Here is a 24,544-nt window from a genome sequence, read left to right on the forward strand (position 1 = left end):
AGTCCTGGTGCTGCCACTTATTAGCTGTGTGGCATCGAGCAAATGTCTTAATCTGGTTTTCAGTTTCCTCCTGTGTAAATGGGAGGAGTGGTACCCACTCTGCTTTCCTCATAGTGCTAGACTGAAAGTCCAGTGTGATTATTTTTATGAAGTGTTTTGTAAACTGTAAAGTCTTCTTTGTTTAGTTGTTCAGTTGTGTTTGACTCTTTGTGAACCCCATGGACTTATCCATAGTTTTTTTGTTTGTTTTGTTTTTGTATTTTTGGTTTTTTGCTGGGCTATGGGGGGGGTTAAGTGACTTGCCCAGGGTAACACAGCTAGTAAGTGTCTGAGGCCGGATTTGAACTCAGGTACTCCTGAATCCAGGGCCAGTGTTTAATCCACTGCACCACCTAGCTGCCCCATTATTTTTTATTTATTTATTTATTTTTAGTGAGGCAATTGGGGCTAAGTGACTTGCCCAGGGTCACACAGCTAGTAAGTGTTAAGTGTCTGAGGCCGGATTTGAACTCAAGTACTCCTGATTCCAGGGCTGGTGCTCTATCCACTGTGCCACCTAGCTGCCCCCATGGGTTTTTTTTGGCAAAGATACTGTAGTGGTTTGCCATTTCCTTCTCCAGTGTGTCCCCATTTTACAGATGAGGACCTGAGATAAATAGGGGTTAAGTGACTTGCCTAGGGGTCACACAGCTAGTAAATGTCTGAGGCCACATTTGAACTCAGGTCTTCCTGACTTCAGGCCTGGTACTCTATCCAGTTCACCACTTAGCTGCCACATAAAGCACTATACTGAGTTATTATTATTATTATTATTATTATTATTGATAATTTTATACTCAGAAAGGAAGTCCAAAGGAAAAGTTCAGGCAAAGTGCCATTAAGAGATTTGAGGAGTGACCAGTCCCAGTGGGCAGGGGGCTAGAAATGACAATAAAACTATGAACATTGGCTTAGCTGAATTTTTGCACCTAGTAGGAGCTTAATAAATTTTTGTTGGACTGAACCAAAACCCTAAAATTGGGAGAGATTTACTTTTAGTAAACAGGATGGTAAAAAAGTAATTGTCTCAGAATTAATGTGCCAAGAGAATTTGTTGTTCCTATAAACCCTCAGATTGCTGAGTTCACAGATCTGATGGCAATGTTCATCTTTCTGATGTATGTACCACAATAAACCCCTACGTGTAAAGGTAACCTTTGCTGAGGTAGCTGTAACTTTCTGTTCTGATGTCACGAGCTGCTCCCCAGAGTCCTCAGTCCTGCATCTAGCTCTAATACTACTTTCCAATGCAGCATGATCTCTCACCGCGTGTCCCCAGAGGACTTTGGGGTACAAGGATGACCTTGACTGGCGGTCTTTTTTTTTATTTTTTGCAGGGCAATGAGGGTTAAGCGACTTGCTAGTAAGTGTCAAGTGTCTGAGGCCAGATTTGAACTCAGGTCCTCCTGAATCCAGGACTGGTGTTTTATCCACTGTGCCACCTAGATGCCCCCTAGGTTGGGGATCTTAAGCTATGTTTCTGTCTCACCCAGGCACACAGACTTAGTGGTGAACCTAATTGAGGTAGATAGTTTTATGATGTGTGCCATTAACAAGCTTTGTAATACTCTCAAATACAACAGCATCTTCTCCCAAAGTATCCTCTTTCGATGCCTCATCATGCATGGCTTGGAGATGGTTTGGGATTCTCAAAGGCTGTCCCTGTGCCTGACAAACTGGAGGGGTTTGGGGTGTGGACACAGACCAGCCTAGTTAAGCATGGAAGGACTCATCATAAGAAACTCGTGAAAATTGTCTATTAAGGTGGAAGGGCTGAGATCTACATTGATGGAGGGAACAGCAACTCGAATGAAGTCGTGGATCCTTAAAGATCCAAAGCCGAATAGTATCCAAGAGGATTGTAAATCACATAAAGAGCTAAATCATATATCAGTGTGACATAAAGTAAATGTGCTATGGAGTAGAGGTTGAAGAATACACATTATTCATCTCCAGTGTATTTGGCCAGACCTTGTATTGATTCCAGATTGTATCAATCCATCTCCCTTCAGGAGAATCCTGCCTGGAGTAGGCAATGGATTAGCCTAACTCAATCAGAGTTGATTCTTCCAGCAACAGGGGAGGGCTTGGTGGGGCCAGAGATCAGGTGCCATTTTTTACCAGGCCTTGAAGAAAAGAACATCACTGGGGAAAGAGGTCATGCTCCAATGAGGGATCCAACAGAGCAAACAGCACAAATTTTGTGCATAGTCAAGTTGAGCTTCAAGGGGTGACCAAACCTGAAGGCTGGGCAGGAGATGGAGAAAGGATTTTGGAACAGCCTAGCACACTACGAAGTAGAACAGAAGGTAGGCCTGCAAGATCCCCATTTGTCTCATACAGCTTCTCCACTCGAGAGGGCATTGTTTTATGCCTGTAGTACGCTGGACTTTGCCCTGATCCTTGCTTTGCTTCAGGGGTATTGCTGTGAGTACGAAGTAGGGAATAAGAGGGGGTAGGCACTGCTGCTAATTCTTGGGGGGACAGAGTACCCAGTTTGATGTCTTAAGCTTCAGAATCCCTTTCTACATGTCCACTCATCAACCACCACTGCCCTTCCTTAGGCTCCAGAAACAACAATTTAAAAGGCTCTCCTTCTTCTACAAGACACCCATAGACACAGTTACAGTTGATTTCATGTATGTCACACCCTTTTCCTAAGACGATGAGGTCCACAAAGGCAGGGATTCTGTCTTCTCTAAACCTTGTAAAGTTGGTGGCTCCCCTAGCACCTAGCACAGTGCTCTCTACACAATCGATATAGAAATATGTTCAGTTGATATGTGAAGAAACACAGTGAAGTATGCATGCATAAGAATGAGACTGCTTCTCAAAAAGTATGTCCTTTTTTTTTTTTTTTTTTTGGTGAAGCAATTGGGGTTTAAGTGACTTGCCCAGGGGTCACACAGCTAGTAAGTATTAAGTGCTGAGGCCGGATTTGAACTCAGGTCCTCCTGAATCCAGGGCCAGTGCTCTATCCATTGCACCACCTAGCTGCCCCCCAAGTATGTCCTTTTCAACACTGCCACCAGTGATGGTGCTGCTTCGCCAGGCAATTGCCTTCAGTGGTAGCAGCAGCACCCAAGAGGAAGTCTGAATCACCTGAAATGGAGGGCCCTGCTTTGGCGAATTAGCTAGCCTCTTTAGGTGGCCTGAAGCTTGGATAAAACTGCTGGTGTCATCTAAACTAGCAACTATTATTCGGCTCCTGCAGGGACACTGGACCTAAGAGAAAAAGACAAAGTGGGTACAGACCACCATGCAGCAAGTGTACTTCTGGCGACCATAGCTGACTGGGTGTCCTGGGCTCTTCCCCTTCTCTGTCAGTTCTCTGTGCCTCAAGGATTGTATGTGTCTCTTCTGGAGTGTACTCCCTGCTCCTCTCTACCTAAAGCTTCATTTGAGGCTCCCCATACTCCACTTCCTGCATTCCGAAGCTGTTTTCTTCTCCTCATTAAATCACTGTATGTATACTTATCTGTTTTCGTGTTGCCTCCTCCCAGTAGAATGTAACCTCATTGAGGGCAGAGACTGGTTTTGTTTTGGTTTTTTTTGGTTTGGTCTTTGTATCTCCAGTGCCTTGCATATAGAAGGTCTTTAATGAAAGCCTGTTGGGTTGGGTTGGAAGATACCCAATGATGGTTCTCTGGACATGTCTTGTCTATCTGGAGCCACAGAGTAGAGTAGTGTGGAGATCTGGGCAAAGCAGATACCAAAAGGAGAAGGGCCGATGGTGGGATGAATGCCTGTAGGCCCAGCTATTAACTTCTTATCCAAGCTTCCCACCAAGACCATTTGACTTCCCCTAAGAGCACATTCACTTCAGAGGCCCTGATATTTTTTGTTTGTTTGTTTTTGTTTTGTTTTTTGCAGGGCAATTGGGGTTAAGTGACTTGCCTGGGGTCACACAGCTACTTAAGTGTCAAGTGTCTGAGGCTGGATTTGAACTCAGGTCCTCCTGAATCCAAGGCTGGTGCTTTATCCACTGCGCCACCTAGCTGCCCCTGAGGCTTTGATATTTAATGGGCCTTGGGCATATCCTTTTTGAATACCCTTTATGGTGTCAAATCTTCATCCTGTAAGGCAGGCTCTGATTTTAGCACAGTCAAAAGTTACTCAGAGTCAAGTCCTGTGAAGAGAGTGGTGATTAACCTGCGTAAAGATTAATTGTTATTTGAGGTTTTTATGCCTCTGCGAGCACTGGCCTGGGGCTCCACAAACCACACGGTGCTCCACCCACTGGTTTGTAGCCGTTGCCAGGGCTCTGGCACTTCAGGTCATCACCACTCGCCGATGCCTACATGGGCCTGGCAAAATGATAATGATTGGAAGCTAGTGAGGGCAGTCATGTGACTGTCAGAGCGGCCATCCATTGGCTGGGACTGTGTGGGGTGTTTCTAGGTTTGGGGGAGGAGAATTGGGCATTCTAGGTGGAAGCTGGAAAGCCACAGGCGTTCTGCTGTGTATTTTCAGCTGATTCCTGGGCGGTGGTATTTTTCAAGTATTATAATTTCCCTTTCCCCATTTTATTTCCTTTCCCTTGATCCTACTGATCCTGTTTGTGTTTTTTTTTTTTAAGTTTGTTCTTGTTAAAACAAGAGGGAGGCTGCCGGTTTCCTTCCTTGCCCCAATATTGCGGCGAGCTGCTTAGCTAGCACTCCCCAATTAAAAATTGGTCCCCACACCTGCCAGATAATGGCATGAGCACTGAAGACAATAAATGAATTGGAGATACTGAGAAATGGGACCTATTTCCTTGTGTTCCTTCTAATTGATTCTGAAGTTAATTCCCAGAGTTTGTAGTTTGTAAGTGAACGTGAACAGTGGCAAAGTCGCTGTAATATGTATAGCCTTCTATCGGGACCACTCTGAAAGAGAACACTAATTTGTCCAGACTCATTCTTGTGTGTTGGCTGCGCACCTTGAAAATATACATTTATGGGATGGATCTGCAGTCACTCTAACAGACCCATTTATCAAGGCTTAGTTCGACTTCCTTGGTTTAGCATTTCCTGACCAGCTCAGACCACAAGCACAGCTCACATTTCTCAATTCCTAATGTACTTTTCCTAATTAGGTACTTTGTGCCTTGTAATATACTGTCTCCTTCTGTAATTGCTTAATGGGCATTTTCTCTATAACTAGCCTGTGAGCTGGTTAAAGGCAGGAGCCATTTCTCAGTTGGATCATTTCAGATGAAACCACAGGTTTTAGCTCCCTCACCATGAAGCAAAAGGACTGGGCCCACCCTGGGCAGTGTGTAGTGGGAAGAATATTGGACTAGAAATCAGAAGGTCTCGGGTTCTAATCCCATCTCTGCTATTTGGGGACTGGCTTTGTGACACCAGGGTAACTAGTTCCCTTCCTGTGGCCCAAGTTTCCTCCTGTGTAAAATGCTGTGTGACCCTGGGCAGATCACGTTAACTTTGTCTGCCTTAGTTTTCTCAATGGTAAAATTGGGTTAATAATAACCTCTACTTCTCAGAGTTGTTGTGAGCATCCAATGAGACGATATTTGTAAAGAGCTAACAGGGTGGGGGCAGCTAGGTGGCGCAGTGGATAAAGCACTGGCCCTGAATTCAGGAGGACCTGAGGTCAAATTTGACCTCAGACATTTGACTCTTACTAGCTGTGTGACCCTGGGCAAGTCACTTAACCCCCATTGCCCCATTAAAAACAAAAACAAACAAAAAAAGAGCTAATAGGGTGCCTGGTGCAGAGTAGGTGCTTACTAACAATTGTTTCCTTCTTTTTCCCCCGTCCCTATTGGATTATGAATTATTTATTCCAGGGCCCAGGCATCAAATGAGAAGCTGGCCAGTCTTCCTTGTAAGACAATGGCTGTATCATATCTGCACTTCACAGTGACAGAGCCAAGGGATGAACTGCACAGTCAGATGTAGACCAGCTTGGGTGCTGAATTCCATAAATAGGCTGGGTAAATGTCTGAACTCCTACTGTGCTATTAGGCATGGAAGGTCTTGGGAGTGTATCATTAATTACAAAAATCACGAATTACTTGTTTTGAGAGCTAGAGCTTGGAGATCTAGTCCCCCGCCTTCCCCTTCATTTTAGATATTCATTTATTTATTGAATAAATATTTATTAAGCACTGACTCTGTGTGATGCAATATGTGGCTCTGGGAAACTGTGGTTCAGATTAAGGAAACTAAGGCCGGGAGCAGGGCAGTGACTTGCCAAAGGTCACTCACTAAGCAGGACTAGAACCCAAGTTTCTGGGCTCCAGGTAGAACATTTTCTACTACGCCATACTATCCCCCTCTTTTCTTGGGCATATGTTTTAGCTCCTCAGCTGGAGAGAGAGAGAGAGAGGAGAGAGAGAGAGAGAGAGAGAGAGAGAAGAGAGAGCGCTCTCCTTTAGCACAGCGACCACGTCTCATACACTGAGAGGCAACATGGTACCCTAGTAACTCAGTTTGTGCTGTGCCTTAAGGCACTAAACATTTTCCTCATGACCCAGTAATGTTGGGACTCCAGAATTATTATTCATATTTTATAGATGAGGAAATAGAAGTAAAGATGAAGTGATTTGCCCCCAAGATCACCTCAATGGTAACTATAGGATTCAAACCCTTATCTCCTGGCTCAAATCCAGTGGTCTTTCTGTTACTAGAATTGGAGTCAAAAGACCTGGCTTTGAGTGCTTTCCTCCATGGCTAACTAGCTATGGAACCTTGGGTGAGGAAGTAATTTCTGGGCCTCAATTTGTCATTTGAAAAATGGGATAATAATACTTATCTCTGCCCTGTTTGCTTCATAGGCGTGTTGTGAGGATCTAAGGAGATCATGTGGGTAAAGTGCTATATAGGTCAACAAACACATACAAAGGTTAAATAAGACAGGACCTCTGTCTTTATAGAGCTTACAGTCTGGGAGGAGAATACAACAAATACATACATAAATGTCAGACAGAATACAAGTACTGTATGTAATACAAGTGTATCAGACAGGTCGAAAGCAAATGCTTTCAAGGTCCTGGTTAGGGGTGGGGGGGGGTGGGGTTAAGAGTATGCACACACATATTATTGTAATGTAACAATAATAGAACAAAATTTTATAATAACTTATATATTATATATAGGATATTATAGAAATATTTAAAATTATTATTTATATATGTATATGTAATCTCAGATAATTTTTTTGGTTGTATTTTTCCTAGACTGTAAGATCCTTGAGGGCAGGGATTGTGTTGTTTTCCTTTTCATAGGACAGGGGCCTGGAGCAGATTCTAAAGTGTTTAATCAATGTTTTTTGAATCAACTTTAATTTGTTGAATTTGTATTTTGCACAACAACCCAGTGCATAGTAGTAATTTCAATGAGTAGATGTTGATTCTTTGGTACATTAGTGTTCCTGCTTCTTGATAGAGTGTGGGAATCAATCAATAAGCATCTATTAAGTACCTGCTGTCTTCAGGCATTGTGCTGGACTCTGGGGGATACAAACACAAAGAATGATAGAATCCCTTCTTGCTAAGAGCTTATATATTTATGGGAAGATATAAATACATATATAAAAATATATACAGCATAAATACAAAGTTATCAAATAAATGCATGCACTAGCAGTTGGAGGGACCAGGAAAATCTTCATGCAGAATACAGTCATCGAAATAGGGGGTAAAGTGCTGATTTTGTTGTTCATTTATTTTCAGTAGTGTCCAACTCATTGTGACTCCTTTTGGGGGTTTTCTTGGCAGAGCTACTGGAGTGTTTTGCCATTCCCTTCTCCAGCTCATTTTACAGAGGAAAAAACTGAGGCAAACAGGGGTTAAATGACTTGCCCAGGGTCACCCAAGCTAGTAAATGTCTGAGGCCTGATTTGAACTCAGGAAGATTGAGATTTTCCTGACTCCAAGCCCAGCACTCTATCCATTGGGTCACCTAGCTGCCCAAAATGATGAAACAGTGATAGAGCACTGGGCTTGAAATCAGGAAGACTTTTCTTTATGAGTTCAAATCTGGCCTCAGAAACTTACTGACTGTGTGACCCTGGGCAAGTCACTTTACCCCGTTTGCTTTGGTTCCTCATCTATAACATGAACTGAGAAGGAAACAGCAAACTACTCCAGTATCTTTGCCAAGAAAGCCCCAAATGGGGTCACGAAGAATCAGATACGACTGTTTAAAAAAGACTGAAATGAGAAGTGCCTTCCAAGGATAGAGGCAGTTGCTCTTAGTTCTTTAGTGAGTTCTTAATAGAGATGGACCCAAGGGCTTATAGAGACCCCAGGACTTGTAGGTACAAACCCACATAATGGTGTGCTGGTAAATGTTTAACAACTGGCTTTCAGGGTGGGGGGCAGAGAAATGTATGCTAGATACACTATTAAATATAATCTGCATTGTTAACATTTTTTCCATCACTTTCTTAGTTTGGATGACTAATGAAACAATAAATCAAGCCTTGATTTGTACGGTCCAGGAGTAAATGCTCACACTGAAAAATTTAACAATCATGAGTTTTGTTCTAGCCATTTCCCCAGAGCCAGGGAACCTTCCTATGCTGTTGATACAAACACGAGAAAAGGCATGTGAAACTTGTGTCCTGTTTCACCAGTTTGGGGATTGTGGGATCCCAACCATTGTGCTGCAAGTAGTAACTTAATATTGTGATAGATGATACAACTTACACTTATGTTGATGCTACTCACTTCAACAATGGCTTAATCCAGGTTTCCTTTACATAAGAACCATCATAGATTAAACTCCATTCATCTTTTATCCATGTGGTCAAGTTCACGATGTTGAAGAAAAACTGGAGAAACTGAGAAAAGAATATTGACCTTTCAGTTATCACATATGATACACTTGATGTAGGGCATTTCTATGGCTTGGATTCCAGTTTTCTGATCTGCCCCATCTGAAGTCCCTTCCTGTTGGTCTCTTATACTTAGAAGCAGCATGATGTAGCAAAAGAGACCTGGAGGGGCAGCTAGGTGGCACAGTGGGATAAAGCACTGGCTTTGGATTCAGGAGTACCTGAGTTCGAATCCAGCCTCAGACACTTGACAGTTACTAGCTGTGTGACCCTGGGCAAGTCACTTAACCCTCATTGCCCCTCCAAAAACAAAAAACAAAACAAAACAAAACAAAACAAAACCAAAAAAAGAGACCTGGAGTAAGGAGCCCTAATTCATGTCTTGCTTTAAGATTTGTTACCTATGTGACGCTGGGCAAGTCATTTAAACTTTCTGGGCCTCAGTTACTCTATCAGTAAAATAGAAATAACAGTCATGGCACTTTCTAACTCAAGGTTTTTGTGAGGTTTTTGTGTTGGTCAGCCTTAAAGTTCTATGCAAATGGAGCAGTCATTATCTAAGAATACTGTATTTATTTCCAATTAATTAGGATAGCCATAGACAAAATGGAGTAGGTGACTGCTTATTAAAATGTGAGGTGAAGAAGAGCTCCTTGTCCAAAAATATTTCCCCAAAACAATGCCTGAAATTCCGCCATTAGTAATGCTTTCCTTTGCTTTAAGTAATTCATCTCCAGATATAATCGCTAAAAATTCAATCCCTCCAGGATGGGAAAGTAATGTAGCATAAGTGCCATGAAAAAAAGAAGTAGGAAAATGACCCACGTTCCCATAGTGGCAGGACCTAAGGCAGAGCACCAACAGAAAAGGCTCACTTTGCTATAATGCCCTTGCCCAGACACAGATGTAGCTTGGAGGATGGTAAACATAGTCTTAGGATGCTTTTTCTTTTCTTTCCTTTTCTTTTTTTTAATTAATAAAGTATTTTATTTTTTTCCCGTTACATGTAAAGATAGTTCTCAACCTTTGTTTATACAAGCTTTACAATTTCAGATTTTTCTCCCTCCCTCCCCTCCCTCCCCCTTCCCCTAGACAGCAGGTAATCTGATATAGGTTATATATATATATATATATATATATATATATATATATATATATACACACACACACACACACACACACACACACACACATAATAACATTAATCCCTATTTCTGCATTAGTCATGTTATGAGAAAAAAAAATCAGAGCAATGATGGAAAACCTCAAAATAGAAAAAAAACAACAGCATCAAAACAAAAGAAATAGTATGGTTCATTTAGCATCTATACTCCGCAGTTCTTTTTTTTTTTTCCCCTGGATTTGGAGATCCTCTTCCATCACGAGTTCCCTGGAACTCTTCTGTACCATTGCACTGGTGAGAAGAATCTAGTCCATCACAGTAGATCAACACTCAATGTTGATGATACTGTGTACAATGTTCTTCTGGTTCTGCTCATCTCACTCATCATCAGCCACACAAGACCCTCCAGGTTTCTCTGAACTCCCTCCTGCTCATAGGATGCTTTTTCAGAACCATGGAGAAGGTGGTTGAGAACATGGTCTACTTTGTGGCATTGGTTTATCTGGAGACCAAATCATATTGAGGAAGATAAAAAGACATAAGGAATGGCACTGAAAGGTATCAGGAAGCTGGCTGCTGCTGCTCTATAGTTATCAATTGACAAGAGTTGTTTCTGCAGAACTCAGCCTGGAGTGAGTTCTGACTGAAGAGACTGAAGCTACAAAGTAACCCCAGCCATGTCAGAAGGATTATCAGGAACTGAAAGGCATTTCTAATCAGTGGCTGCTATCTGAGACTTCTGAGAACTATGTTATCATCACTTCAAGCGCTTCATGGAACTTACTCATGGAGATATGGTGGAGAACCATAAGCAGGAAATTTTATTGGACCGTTAAGTCTACTGGGCTATGACTTAAAAGCCCTCCATGATGAATGTAGTCCACTAAGCCAAGAGAAAACTCTGGCTCTGATGCAGAATAGGTTTTACTGGCCAAGAATGGCAGTGAATGTCAACAAGAAGTATAAGACCTGGGCCAATGTATATGGAAGAAAGTGTTACTGACTTGACGTGTGACCTGGAAAGCTTAAGCATAGCAAATCTTTGGAGTTGGTGTGCACAGAGTTCTTGTCTCTGGAAAGAGGATAAAGAAAACATAAACACCCTAGTGGTGGTGGACTATTCACCTGGTATACAAAGATGCCCAACCAAGATCTAAATTGCTTCCACAATAGCCAAGCCACTATGGAAGAAATACTTTTTGGTATATTCTTGTTAGGATTCCTTTTAATCACTGCTGAATTTTTGAGAGAAAGTTATTCAGGGAAGTACTTGGAGAACTATGACAAACCATTCTCAAAGAGACTTGAAGCTCAGGAATGCAAATAACATCCTACTGAACTTACTGGCCTGAGCAAACGGGTCCATGGGTCAGCGTGTTGCCTTTCTAGTTCCTGTCTGAAATGCTATGAATAAGGATGCCATAGGTTTTATTCTATGACTATTGGTGTTTGGGTCACAACCACTGCCTCGGACTCTTTGAAGAAGTGGAAGATGTAAAGACCTCACAACCAGTATGTCAAAAGGCTAGTTGAGGGCCGCATACTACTTAGCCATGGTTTTTGGGTCTGAAGAGCAATGTGAGAGGAACAACAGTGTATGAGAATCACTGTTAGCGCCAGTCATGGGGTACAGTGCTGCTACAAAATCTCAGTGTCTGGTGGAGAGTCACTCCATACCAATAAGTGAAAAGACTAGATAATCCATGTGTCTACAAAATGTCTCCAGAGAACGGTCAGGGACCTGCAAAGTCAATGCATTGCAACTATATATTATTGCCTAAAGGGATGTAGTTAGTTAGACTCTCTGGTGAACAGGAAAAAAAAAACTTGGGATGTTTGAAGAACAAGTTCCCCAGAAAGACTGATTCACCAACTGCAGATAGACAGCTGGTACCAGATGATAGCCCATTTGGGAAGGAACTGGGTAAAAATTTGGATGAAAGGAAGCCAAATTTTGGTGGCTCCTTAGGCACTGAGGAAGCAAGAAAAATTTTCTCTAGTCTAGGGGTGGGGGACAGGGAGAGGACCTCTGCTTGGATAAGGAAGGGATAAGGCAGGTAACCCAGAAGCCATCCCTTTCCAATCCAATACTACAAATATGGGGCCTGGAAGGGAAGAGAGGCCACTTACATAGCCTGACCCCTTAGTGGTTGGAGACAGCATTATTCATAAAACCTGGGCTATCCAGATGGCAAGACCAAGGGCTAGAGGTTATCAATCCTAACTGGCTCATCTATGGAATATGAGATGGAATCACACAGAAGTCCTTAGCTTATCTGACTAGTGAGGAGGCAAGGATGCCACCCAAATAATCTGTGCCACCTTTAGGGGAGGCTAGTCCCTTGATAATATAGTGGATGTAGTATGTATTTACTTAAGGTACTTACATATAATTAAGTATACCGACCCCACAAGAACCTATGGATTTGATCTACTACATACTTATATCTACCAATGTGTTTTATCTACTGAATGCAGTTATTTGATGTTGTAGGTAGCCCAAGTATGCTTCACATTTAACTTTATTTTGTGTAATTCTGTGTATGGATATAAAATGTGGGACAGCTAGGTGGTGCAGTGGACAGAGTACCAGGCCTAGAGTCAGGAAGACTCATCTTCCTGAGTTCAAATTCAGTCTCAGATACTTTACTAGCTGTTTGCTCTGGGCAAGTCACTTAACCTTGTCTGCATCAGTTCTTTTCTGTAAAATGAGCTGGAGAAGAAAATGACAAACCACTCTAATATCTTTGTCAAGAAAACCCAAATAGGGTCATGAAGAGTCAGACATGACGGAAAACGATTGAACAACAAAAATACAGTGTGTATCTACAGACTTAATGTGTACCTGGTGTAATTTGCAGGGACTGCAAATTTTATAATCGGGGAAGGCTGTAGAAGACATGTATGATGGAGGAGAGAAGTAGGTTAAGACTCACTTTCCCATAATTCCATGGAAATTAGAGAACAGAGTAATTCAAACCTGTTGAGGGAGGGAGGATGGCAGAGATTGGGGAGACTCAAGGTACTGATCTATGATATGTCAGTGCAGTGGTCAGGGGCATCAACTGTTGGGCATAGACCAGAGTAACCAGGCCAAAAAGTGTGAGAGTTGTGACCATCTTGCTGTTTTGTTCAGATGGATGGCATAAGAAGTACTAGAGTGGAGCTGTTTGTAGAAGCTATGTTAAAATTTCAGTTTGCTACTGTTCCTCCCTGTTCATATAGTGAATGATTTATGCAGAACTAGGGAATGGCCCCTCTGGGGATGGAAAAGGAGGATGCCCCTGTTTTCTTGCTACAGAGGCTTAGATATGAGTTCCATTTGTATCCTTTACCAGGTTTATTAAATTATGCTTTATGTTCAAATTTTATTAGCCTTGTTTTTCCTACAGATACATTAACATAGATCCTACCTAGGGGAAAACAGCCTAGACTCACGCAAAATTCAAGGGTTCTCTGATTTATCAAGGTCATGGGCAAGACACAAATCTCCTGCAAAATTTCAATCACTCATTTCCCTTTCAACTGTCCCTTCATGATGAAAGGTAGTTGTGGCAATCCCCCGCTCTGTCTGTCTTCTCCTCTCGAGCCCTGAGATGTCCAATCTCCTGACACACCATAAGAGGGAAAAGGGCACCAAGGCCTGGGGCACTGAAAAGAAACTTCCTACCTCACAGCCTTGCCAAAGGCAGGCCTACCTACAGCAATATTGATTTCCATGAAGGATAGGGTGCAGTTGGTATTGGAAGAAACATTGGATTCAACGGGAGTACGGAGGCTTGATTTCTCTCCTCATTTGGGGGCAGTGCAGGTGTGTCCATAGCAGCTGTCCACAGCTATTACTCATCCAGAGAAAGAGGGAGGGATTAAGCCCTGCTCACTCCAGTTTATAAGTTCCGTGGTTCATTTAGCATCTTGTTTGTTTGGGGTGTTTTTGTTTTGTTTTTTTGCAGGGCAATGAGGGTTAAGTGACTTTCCCAGGGTCACACAGCTAGTGTCAAGTGTCTTGAGGCTGGATTTGAACTCAGGTTTTCCTAAATCCAGGGCCAGTGCTTTATCCACTGCGCCACCTAGCTGCCCCCCCATTTAGCTTCTTGTGAGTGACAAATCGTGAACCTCTTTGTTTGACCTCAGACTCTTTTTCTAACTTGGCTTTCTCTTTCTAGTTGGGGCCCAGACGCTCAGACCATGCTTTATTCCATCCAGTCATACTGTAGGATACCAGGGCCCAGACAGTGTAGGCATCATGCCAGCTGTCCTCTCCTCTACCAGGAATAGTTTCCTTTCCTTCCCTGGGCTTCTACCTCTTGCTCAGGGAGCAATAAATGAAAGGAAATTACCTTTGCTCCTGGAATGACAGGACAATCCCTTGTGCTCTGGGGCTACTCATAAGCCCTGGGACTACTCAGCACAAAGTCCAAGGGCTACCACTCCTAATATATGTCCCCTTATTAGAATACAAGATCCTTGAGGGCAGGAACTGTTTCACTAGTGCCCAGCACCCAGCACCCAGCACAGTGTCTAGAACATAGTCAGTCATTAGGGATACTTGTTGATTGATTCCTTGACTTGTTTGGTATATGGCTTTTGTTAACACTTGCTTGGTGGGGCAGATAGGTGGTACAGTGGATAGAGCACTGTCCTGAAGTTGGAAGGGACCTGAGTTCAAATCTCACCCCAACACCTATTAGCTGTATGACCCTGGACAAGTCACTTACCACCCAACTGCCTAAAAAAAACATTCAGAATGCACTAGGAAGGTGGGCTAGCTGTACCAAATCTGAAGCTTTACTATACAGCATCAGCATAAAAACTATTTGGTACCTGGCTAGAAATAGAGTGGAGGATCAATGGAATAGGTTAGGCACAGGAGACACAGTAGTAAATGACTTTAGTAATGTACTGTTTGATAAACTCAAAGACTCCAGCTTCTGGGATAGGAACTCAGTATTTGACAAAGCCTGCTGGGAAAACTGGAAGAGAGTATGGCAGAAACTAGGCATAGACCAACATCTCACACCTTATACTAAAATAAGGTCAAAATGGGTACATGATTTAGACATAAAAGGTGATACCATAGGCAAATTAGGAGAGGAAGGAATAGTTTACCGCTCAGATCTTTGGAAAGGAGAACAGTTTATGACCAAACAAGAGATAGAGATTATAAAATGCAAAATGCATGATTTTGATTACATTAATTAAAAAGTTTTTTTGTCACAAACAGAAGCAATGCATCCAAAATTAGAAGGAGGCAGAAAGCTGGGAAACAATTTTTATAGCCAGTACTTCTGATAAAGGCCTCGTTTCTAAAATATAGGGAAACTAAACCAAAATTTATAAGAATGCAAGTCATTCCCCAGTTGAGAAATGGTCAAAGGATATGAACAGCAGGTTTTCTGATGAAGAAATCAAAGCTATCTATTGCCATATGAAAAAGTGCTCTAAATCCACTATTGATTAGAGAAAGCAAATTAAAACAACTCGGAGTGCCACCTGACACCTATCAGATTGGCTAATATGACAAAAAAGGAAAATAATAAATGTTGGAGAAGCTGTGGAAAAATTGGAACACTAATGCATTGTTGGTGGAGCTGTGAGCTGATCCAACCATTCTGGAGAGCAATTTGGAGCTATTGCCCAAAGGGAATGGCTGAACGAGTTTTGGTATAGAATGTAACGGAATACTATGTGCTATAAGAAACGATGAGCAGGGCGGATTTCAGAGAAACCTGGAAAGACTTGCATGAACTGATGCTGGGTGAGATGAGAAGAACCAGAAGATACATCATACACAGTATCATCAACATTATGTGTTGATCAACGGTGATAGACTGGATCCTTCTCACCAATATAATGGTCCAAGATAGTTCCAATGGACTCATGATGGAAAATGTAGTCCAAATCTAGAAAAAAAAAAGAACTGTGGAATATGGATGCAGATTGAACCATACTATCTCTATTGTTTTTGGTGCTGTTGTTTTTCTTTTTGAGGTTTTCCCTTTTTGCTCTGATTCTTCTTTCATAGCATGACTAATGCAGAAATAAGTTTAATGTGATTGTACATATATACCTATATCAGATTATTTGCTGTCTTGGGGAGGGGGAAGGAATGGAGGGAGGAAGACAATTTGAAACTATAATTTTATAAAAAACAAATGTTGAAAACTATCTCTACATGTAACTGGAAAATAACAACATACTTTTATAATTAAAAAAACACCTTCAGGGGCATCTCCAGTCATCCTGATCTATATCTCGCCACTGGACCCAGATGGCTCTGGAGGAGAAAGTGAGTTTGATGACCTTGCACAGCCCTCCCTCACTTAAACCCAATTCAACGCAAGTCATGACATCACCAAATAGCATGGTCCTCTTGGGAGAAAGGACAAACAACAACCACCAACCTTGTTGATCGTGCCTGCTCACTTAGATCTTCTTGTTGCTATGGGTCTCATGTCCCACCCCAGCTCCCACTGGCGCTCCTATTAAGTGGCTCCTTTGCTAACCCCTTTATTTGCTATTATGGTAACTGAACTCTTGCTATTCTGTCCCCTGTGGCCTTGCATAGACACAGAATGAATCCGGAGAAAGCACCCAGCCCCCACCCCACCCCACCTCCTCCATTGCACTGGCTTTCATTCAGACCTAGGTTCAAAAAACCAGCTTACAACTTAGTAAGGTATGTCAAATAGGGCTCGTCACTTCACTACTCTAGCCATCGAGTTTCTATGTAGGTCAGGTTACATGACATCCAAGTCCCCTCCAGCTCTAAAGTCTATGATTATTTGACTTCAGGAAGATCCCAGGTTGCCTCATGTCATAAGCTCCTCCCCACCCCCTTCTCTAGCCCTAGTCCCTAGTTTGATCAAATGACCTCTAAATTCTTTCCCAGCTCAGACATCTTGTTATTCTGTCAGTTTAGTGGGCAAAGAGAGGCACATTTCCTTTGTTCTAGTTCCCAAATGGACTGGACATAGTTGGCAACATATAAATTCCTACAGCAGGTCACTGATTTGTGTGAATTTATACAGCAGATAGCGGTGCAGGGTAATATCTTTAAACCTTTAATATCACATGACTAAGTCCTCAGAGCGGCTGGGAAAATCCCCATTGTGCTCAGTATTTTCTAAGGTGATAAACCCTGGCTACCACCTCTTCCTTTAATTCTCCTTCTCTCCTCCAGATTTAGTACAGCTCTGCCAAAGATGATCTCAATACTTCTGTGGGAGGATGGAAAGCACTGAGAACTCCAAGCATCTGCAAGTTTAAACTGAGGAAGAATATTCTAAGATCCTTAGAATCATCTTCAAGACAGTGTGATCCGACAATTGCTCTGGAGACAGCGTTGGCCTCAACGTGCTGACTCAGCATCACTCTAAGACATAAATTTGTCTTATTGTACACTCTCCTAAAAGTGACTGCTCTGAAAATGTCGCAGTATTTTCAGGACTCCTGCAAGGTCTGATTGCTTTTAAGGTTGGTTCCAAATGCAGCTGTAATAGCTGAGACATGGGAACGGAGAGTGGTTCTAACCATGAGTCCTGGTGTGTAAAGGGTTATGTTCCCAAAGAATAAAAGCTTCTAATGAGCAACATAAACTTGAAGTGTTTAAGTAAAAGATCTCCTATAGCCTTGCAACTAAGGGAAGCCAGCAGAGCCTTGGAGAATAGGTAATCAGCATTACAATGAACAGTACAGCGCTGCCACCCCCCTTTTTTGCATGGGGAGATAGTGTTTATCCGGGGGATTTAGGAAAAAAGAGAAAGAAGAAGCAACTCCTAGCCATTGCCCAGTCGCCACAGGATAGAAATGGTTTAGTAGAAAGGGGACAGGCCCTGTGGTAGCCTGAGATCTTTCTTATACAAATGTTTTGGATGCTCCATCAGCTGAATAATGGGGAGGGCCCCTGGGCCAGAAGGAGGGACCACAGTTGGTGTACCTGTCTCTACCCCCCAGATTCCTTATGTTCAATGACTGTGTTTCTTGCCTGTACTAGAGCAGTATTTCTTAAACTCCTGGGTTGTGACCCATATGTGGTTGCATAACTGAACATGGGGTGGGAGGTCACAAAAAAATTGGCAGGTAAATGTTTGATTTGTATACCTATTGTATATACCTATATACCCCTGGTTGTGGAAAGATTTCTCATGCAAAAAAGAGGTTGTGGGGGCAGCTAAATGGCGCAATGGATAAAGTACCGGCCCTGGATTCAGAAGTACCTGAGTTCAAATCCGGCCTCAGACACAACACTTACTAGCTGTGTGACCCTGGGCAAGTCACTTAACCCCAAATGTCTCACCAAAAAAAAAAAAAAAGAGGTTGTGGGTGGAAAAATTTTAAGAAGCCCTTGGCCTAGAGGAGGGGGCCAGATTCTCATTAGGGTGAGTCCTAATTCCGTATAGTACAGCTAGGCTGTATAACAGTGAATCCGAGCTAAGACTTTACCAGATTCCTCAAGCATTGTATTGGAAGGCTCTAAATGTTACATCTGAGTGCAAGGGAATAAAAATATTCATGGAGAAATATTTCAGTAAATTACTTGAAAATGGAATTGTAGGAAAGAGAGGAGGAGGTTAGTGAAGGAAAACCAACTTTGTGTCTGTGGGACTGAGGATAAGCTAAATTGGATGGGCATCTTTTCTTGGGCAGGAAGAAGGGAGACTGGAGGGAAAAGGGTGTGTGTGTGTGTGTGTGTGTGTGTGTGTGTGTGTGTGTGTGGTAAAAGTGGCTTTTTGAAAATACCTAGAAGCACAACGGAATTTTCCCAGCTTGCTTTAGTAAGTAGTCACAGAATCATAGAATCACAGAGGGTTAGGGCTCTCAAAATCCTTGAGATCACCTAGTAAGTATAACTCTTAGCAACGCAAACTCAGCTGCATACTCTGGAATCAGCCCATTTGGGATTGACGCCAGGAGAACATGTCCTGTCTCTGTGTTCTCAGGAGAAGAGTCGACAGGGAACCTGCTCCTCTGTGTGTCTGTGGTTCGCAGTAAGGAACTAGGGAAACGGGCTCAGGCTAGCTGTTGTGCCTTTGTCTGAGCGGGGTGGCTCTGAGGTTCCTACCTCCATACTTAGGGAAGAAGGCAACGCCCTCCCACCAATACTATCGTTTTACAGATGAGAGATGAGAGTCCAGGGAGGTGAGCTAATGGGGAAATTCACACAGCAAGTTAAATGCCAGAGCCATGATCAGAGACCCTAAGCTTTCCATTCTTAATCCACTATTCTCCCCCCTTTACCTCACTGCCATCCCTCCACTTTTTTTAAGGAAGTCTCGGGAGCACGAACCATCTGGAGTATATGCCCTCTTTCTGATCATAAAAATAGCTCATTTTCACAACCCTTTTTACTCTCTGGGAACAAATGACAAATGTGTAATTTCATAGTCAGGGAACAGTGTCAAAAATATATGAAGTTATGAAATGGAGAATTGGTTATTTACTCCTCAAAATGCCTGAGACTTGAATGCCTTGTGTATACTACCATAGATCATTTAAGACTGGAAGAGATTATTACAGCTGAGCTTCTAGGGTGAGCCCTGTCTGCAATGGGTATTCCTTAATACTCTAATAGGAGGCGATGTGATTTAGGATAGGCTGCTGACTGCCGGCCAGAGGCCTCGCTTCTATAATGGCTTCTCTACCCTCTAACCGCTAATATGTTGCAGCCTGCTCTCATCCACCAAGGATCTGTCTCTTCCTCTTTGGGTGTGCTCCAGCTCTCATTCTTCAGAGGCGGTGGCACTCCATGATTTGTGGCCAGGCAGCAGTGCTGCAAGAATATTCACGCTAAAAAAGTTGCATCTCGGTTTCAGAAATTTGGAGGCACTTAAAGCATTGCACAGTTTCCCCAAAGGAAATCCAGTCTGTTTTCTTCTTCTTGTGCAATGCCGGTACCTGATTCATTGCACAACCACAGTGCCCATTCAGCCATAGTGCACACACACACAGACACAGACACACTCAGACACACACACACAGGTATGCATGCATACATACTTAAACATATGGCGTTTCAAAAGTCTTAGTGCACTTCCAAGCTCATTCTAAGCTATCTTTTAAGTTATTTAAGCTCTAAAGTGCCCTGAGACTTTTGGGACACCTTGTACATATATAACACACACATATACATATACATTATATACACACACTATTGGAGTATACTCATTGCAGATAGGGCTCACCCTAATTTATAGCTGTCCATCTAAATGAATGGCCTGGTCTGGACAATAGGCTTTCTTCATCTACTGGATTTTTTTCCATGTGAATAGGCTAGATTTTTCTGAGGGATTATAAATCTCAATTTCAGAAGCAGGGTAACAGACATGGTCATAATCATGCATATGCAGAAAAATGAGGTGGGCCAGGCAAGTATTGAGAGAGATGAATAACCAAGAGATAGACCCTGACATTCTGCTGGTAACTCTACACATAAAGAGATCTTGAGGAAGGTCCTCCAGAATGGTGGGGTGGACATTCCCCACCTCTGAACTTTCTAGGTTTTACATGAGAGGATGGACAAGAGTTCCAGGCAGGAGGGTAAGGCATGGGTAGGTTTTGATCTGCCCTGCTGAAGGGAGCACCCATGTCAATGAAGTTACAAACCTCTTGAAGTCTTAAAGTGAGTGCCGTCTACATATGCCATTAAGATAGACACAGGTTTTTTATCACCTTATTTTCCCTATAGGAAAAGTGGTGATAATACTTCTCAGTAAGTAACTCATGCTTTCTAAATCCTCATCTAGAATGTGTCTGCCCTTCCATAGGTTATATAGAGGTTAACAAAGAAGGTGGTGGTGGTACAGGTAGCTCTCTAGTGGGAGTTTGGGCAAGGCTGCTCAAATGTGCCAATGTGTGCCTGAGTGACATTCTCTATCTCTCATCTCCTCTATTATCTCCTTCCCTCCCTCCTTCCTTCCTTCCTTCCTTCCTTCCTTCCTTCCTTCCTTCCTTCCTTCCTTCCTTCCTTCCTTCCTTCCTTCCCTCCCTCCCTCCCTCCCTCCCTCCCTCCCTCCCTCCCTCCTTCCTTCCCTCCTTCCCTCCTTCCCTCCTTCCCTCCTTCCCTCCTTCCCTCCTTCCCTCCTTCCCTCCTTCCTTCCTTCCTTCCTTCCTTCCTTCCTTCCTTCCTTCCTTCCTTCCTTCCTTCCTTCCTTCCTTCCTTCCTTCCTTCCTTCCTTCCTTCCTTCCTTCCTTCCTTCCTTCCTTCCTTCCTTCCTTTTGCCTCTCAATGAAAGAGCTAAGAAAATTAATGTTTATGAAGATCTTCATATAACAAAGCAATCCCCCGGCCCTTCTTAATGACCTGCTCATCTCAAGCACTGTTCTGCATGACTTATAACAGCAACCAGTTACCACATCAGTCCCCCTTGTGGAGACAGTGTGGCACAGTGGAAGGAGCACCGACCCTGGAGGCAATGGCCAGGCCATCACATCCCACCCCTGAGGATGACCACCTGTGTCCCCCTGGGGAAGTCACATCACTGCCTTCAGTTTCCTCATCTGTAAAGTGAGGGGGGTGGACTAGATATTCTCCTCTCCTTTCCAGCTCTAAGAGATCTATGAAACTTTGTAGAACATTTCAGTTATAAAACACTTTGCATACATTATCTCATTTTATCATAATAATGAGAGCTCACATTTATACCACCCTTGACAGCTTAAAAGTCCCTTACATCCATTATCCCTTTTCATTCTCATCACACACCCTGGGCCGTAGGCAGAGAAATAGGATTATCCCTATTCTGCAGATGAAGAAGCTCCCAGTCAGGAATAGCAGTGACTTGTCCCAGGTTATACACCAAGGAAGTGGCAGAGGTTGTCTCAGATCTCATCTTTTGACTTCGGGGCTAGGGATCATCAACACATCCCCCTGTTCTCTCCCCACAAGCCCCACAGGGACTATCTTTTGGAATTTTATGGTAATGGGATTGAGCTATAACACTTACACCCTGTCCTTGAAGCCAAAGTACAGTTTCCATGATGCTATAACTGCATTGTTAGAGAAGTTCCAACTACTCTGGTCAAGGAGGAAGGCTGTGCCCAGGGTAGCAGGAGATCTCAAGGATAGGCTAGAGTTGCCATTATTTTATGGGGACTCCTGCCTTCTTTTGCTGTTTTCCTGGATATCATTAGGGAAATTGGGCATCGTTGGGGCCCCTGGCAGCTCTGAAGTCATAGTGTAAGAAGGGAACACAGGAAATTACATATCATGATAAAAGCATGGTGGTCCACTCTGTGCAAGGTACAAGGAGTAGGGCAGCTAGGTGAGAAGAGCACTGGCCCTGGATTTGGAGGACCTGAGTTCATATCCAGCCTCAGACCTTGACACTTACTAGCTGTGTGACCTGGGCAAGTTACTTAACCCCAATTTGCCTCCACCGAAACAAACAAACAAACAAACCAAAAAAGACACAAGGAGTGGTGTTGGACTTAGAGTCAGGAAGATGAGTTCAGATCCCCCCTCTGACACTTAATAGTTGTGTGAACCTAGAAAAACACTTAATATTTGGGTGTGCTTTCAAAACACCATACTCTAGGCACTAAATTTATTTTACTAAGTCCCTCTGGGGGCTGTAAAGGAAGGCATGGGATCTCTGTTGGTGGAGGAAATCCCCCATGTGGGAAGTCCCCTAACCCTGATGGAAATCACAGTATGCTTCAAGTACAGAAAGACACCATAGTATGTGCTAGGAATAAGAGACAAGAATAAAACAGTCTCTGCCTCAAAGTGCCCACCTTCTACTGGAAAGTAGTAGGAAGAGGGCTGGATTTGAAGGCACAGGACCTGCCACTTGATGTGTGACTAAGGATATGTCACATGACCCACAGGGTCATCAGCTTCCTCAGGTGAAAAATGATAGGACTGAGCCAGATGGCCTCTATGGGATCCTCCAGATCTGCATCGATGATTGGTGAAGGGTAACTTGGGCAAGAGGTTGTGTCAGATAAACAGTCGTTTTACCCACATTTCTAGCTCCCAGCTGTAGTACGCTTTCCTAACTCCATACTAACTCCCCCAGCTTGGGAAGGCTCATTTTTAGTCCCCTGCATGGTCCCTCACTCTGGCATTGGCTCCTCTCGCTCCAAAAGGGGCCCTGGCTCAATCTGGTCCTCTATGACCTAATATTTATACACGGAACAGAAATTTATTTGTATGATGCTTATCTGTGTGTGACTCATGTCTTTCCTACCAGACCATAAGTTCCCAAAGGGCAGGGTATAAACATATACATATACATATATGCACACACATACTCACACATATGTATATGTAAATATGTATATATTTTCTATATCTATATGTGTACACACATACACAATATACACACACATATAATATATACATATATACATATGGATAGATAGATAGATATAGTTGCTTCATGAATACCCCCTCCAGCACCAGGGTAATGCACTGTCATGGTAGGATGCTAATTAATATTTGCTGAAAGGTCAAGTCTGAGTGTGTGATGTCACTCTTACTGAAAATTTCTTTTTCAATCAAATCCTGTCATCCGATTCTGGGAAGTCTGTAGTTAACTCGGTAGTCTTAATAAGATTCCTCATGGAGATCACAGACCTGGGTCTGCTTAGTTCCATCTTGTACAAAATTTCTGGCACAATGGCCAGCTTCTGAGGAGAAGCTGACACTGCAGAGAAGCTTCCTCTCTTAGAGGGGCAGGGTGGCCAGTGGGCTGCACTGTGGGAATGATGTCCCTAGGACGACCGAAGGAGTAACTGTAATGTCACAGTGCACCAGACCTGGTTCCGGGAAAGGTTGGGCATTGCTCCCCTGGGGCTATACAGATAACTGCCACTGTCTTAGGTAGCTTGGTGGGCACAGAAGAAAGATTCCTGGACTTGTGATTACAGACCTGGGTCAATCCTGGCTCTAGCCAGGATTACTAGCTGTGTGACCATAGGCGAGTTAATGAATTTATCTCCAATGAGAGAATATTTTAAAAAGTGCTTCAAGATACCTAGCATATAAAAGGTACTTAATACATATTTGTTCCCCTCCCCTTGCTGAGACTCAGTTTCTTCGCGTTTAAAAGTAGGGATAACAATATTTGTGCTACCTGCTCCCACAGAACTATTGTGAAGAAGGAGCTTAGTAAACTGTGAAGTGTAACTGAAATGGGAGCTATCACTTCTTCTATCAGTACTTGGAGAACCTCTGACTTCTTGGTGTTGGCATGCCTTCCACTGATGTAGATGTCAATCTCTCTATGATTTGGTAAGTCAGTACCGATAAACTGCTGTGGCTGAAAAAAAATGAGTTTGTCCCATGGCCTCTTCAAGCATAGGGGAGGTTGGTGGCTTGGGGTGAGAGATACATATATTCTCTGTTTGGGTGGAATGAACGTGAAACCCTTCCAGCATTGTAGGATCTTGGGTTCTGCTCCTAAAACAGGGTCCTCTGGCACGATAAGCCACTGGGGTAGCACTTTAGTGGAGGATTATTATTAGCACTAACAACAACAATAATAACAACACATATGATCCTTAAAAAGAATTCTAGTTTGGTCCAGAGAATTTTCTCCCAACAAAGAGATTAAAAGATGGACTGCAAACCTACGATACAAGATCATAATCCAA

The 24,544-nt window shown here is 43.0% G+C and overlaps 1 protein-coding gene across 1 annotated transcript in view; it reads right to left on the minus strand.

The window, feature by feature from the left end:
* Positions 1-24,544, minus strand: part of CFAP99 (cilia and flagella associated protein 99) — a 195,651-nt gene that overhangs the window by 99,934 nt on the left and 71,173 nt on the right. Inside the window, exon 5 of the mRNA XM_043971559.1 lies at positions 8,717-8,829. Coding sequence (XP_043827494.1) covers positions 8,717-8,829 — 113 coding nt within the window. The remainder of the gene's footprint in view (positions 1-8,716; positions 8,830-24,544) is intronic.

The sequence above is a fragment of the Dromiciops gliroides genome, chromosome 6, assembly GCF_019393635.1.
Source record: "Dromiciops gliroides isolate mDroGli1 chromosome 6, mDroGli1.pri, whole genome shotgun sequence".
Taxonomy (NCBI): domain Eukaryota; kingdom Metazoa; phylum Chordata; class Mammalia; order Microbiotheria; family Microbiotheriidae; genus Dromiciops; species Dromiciops gliroides.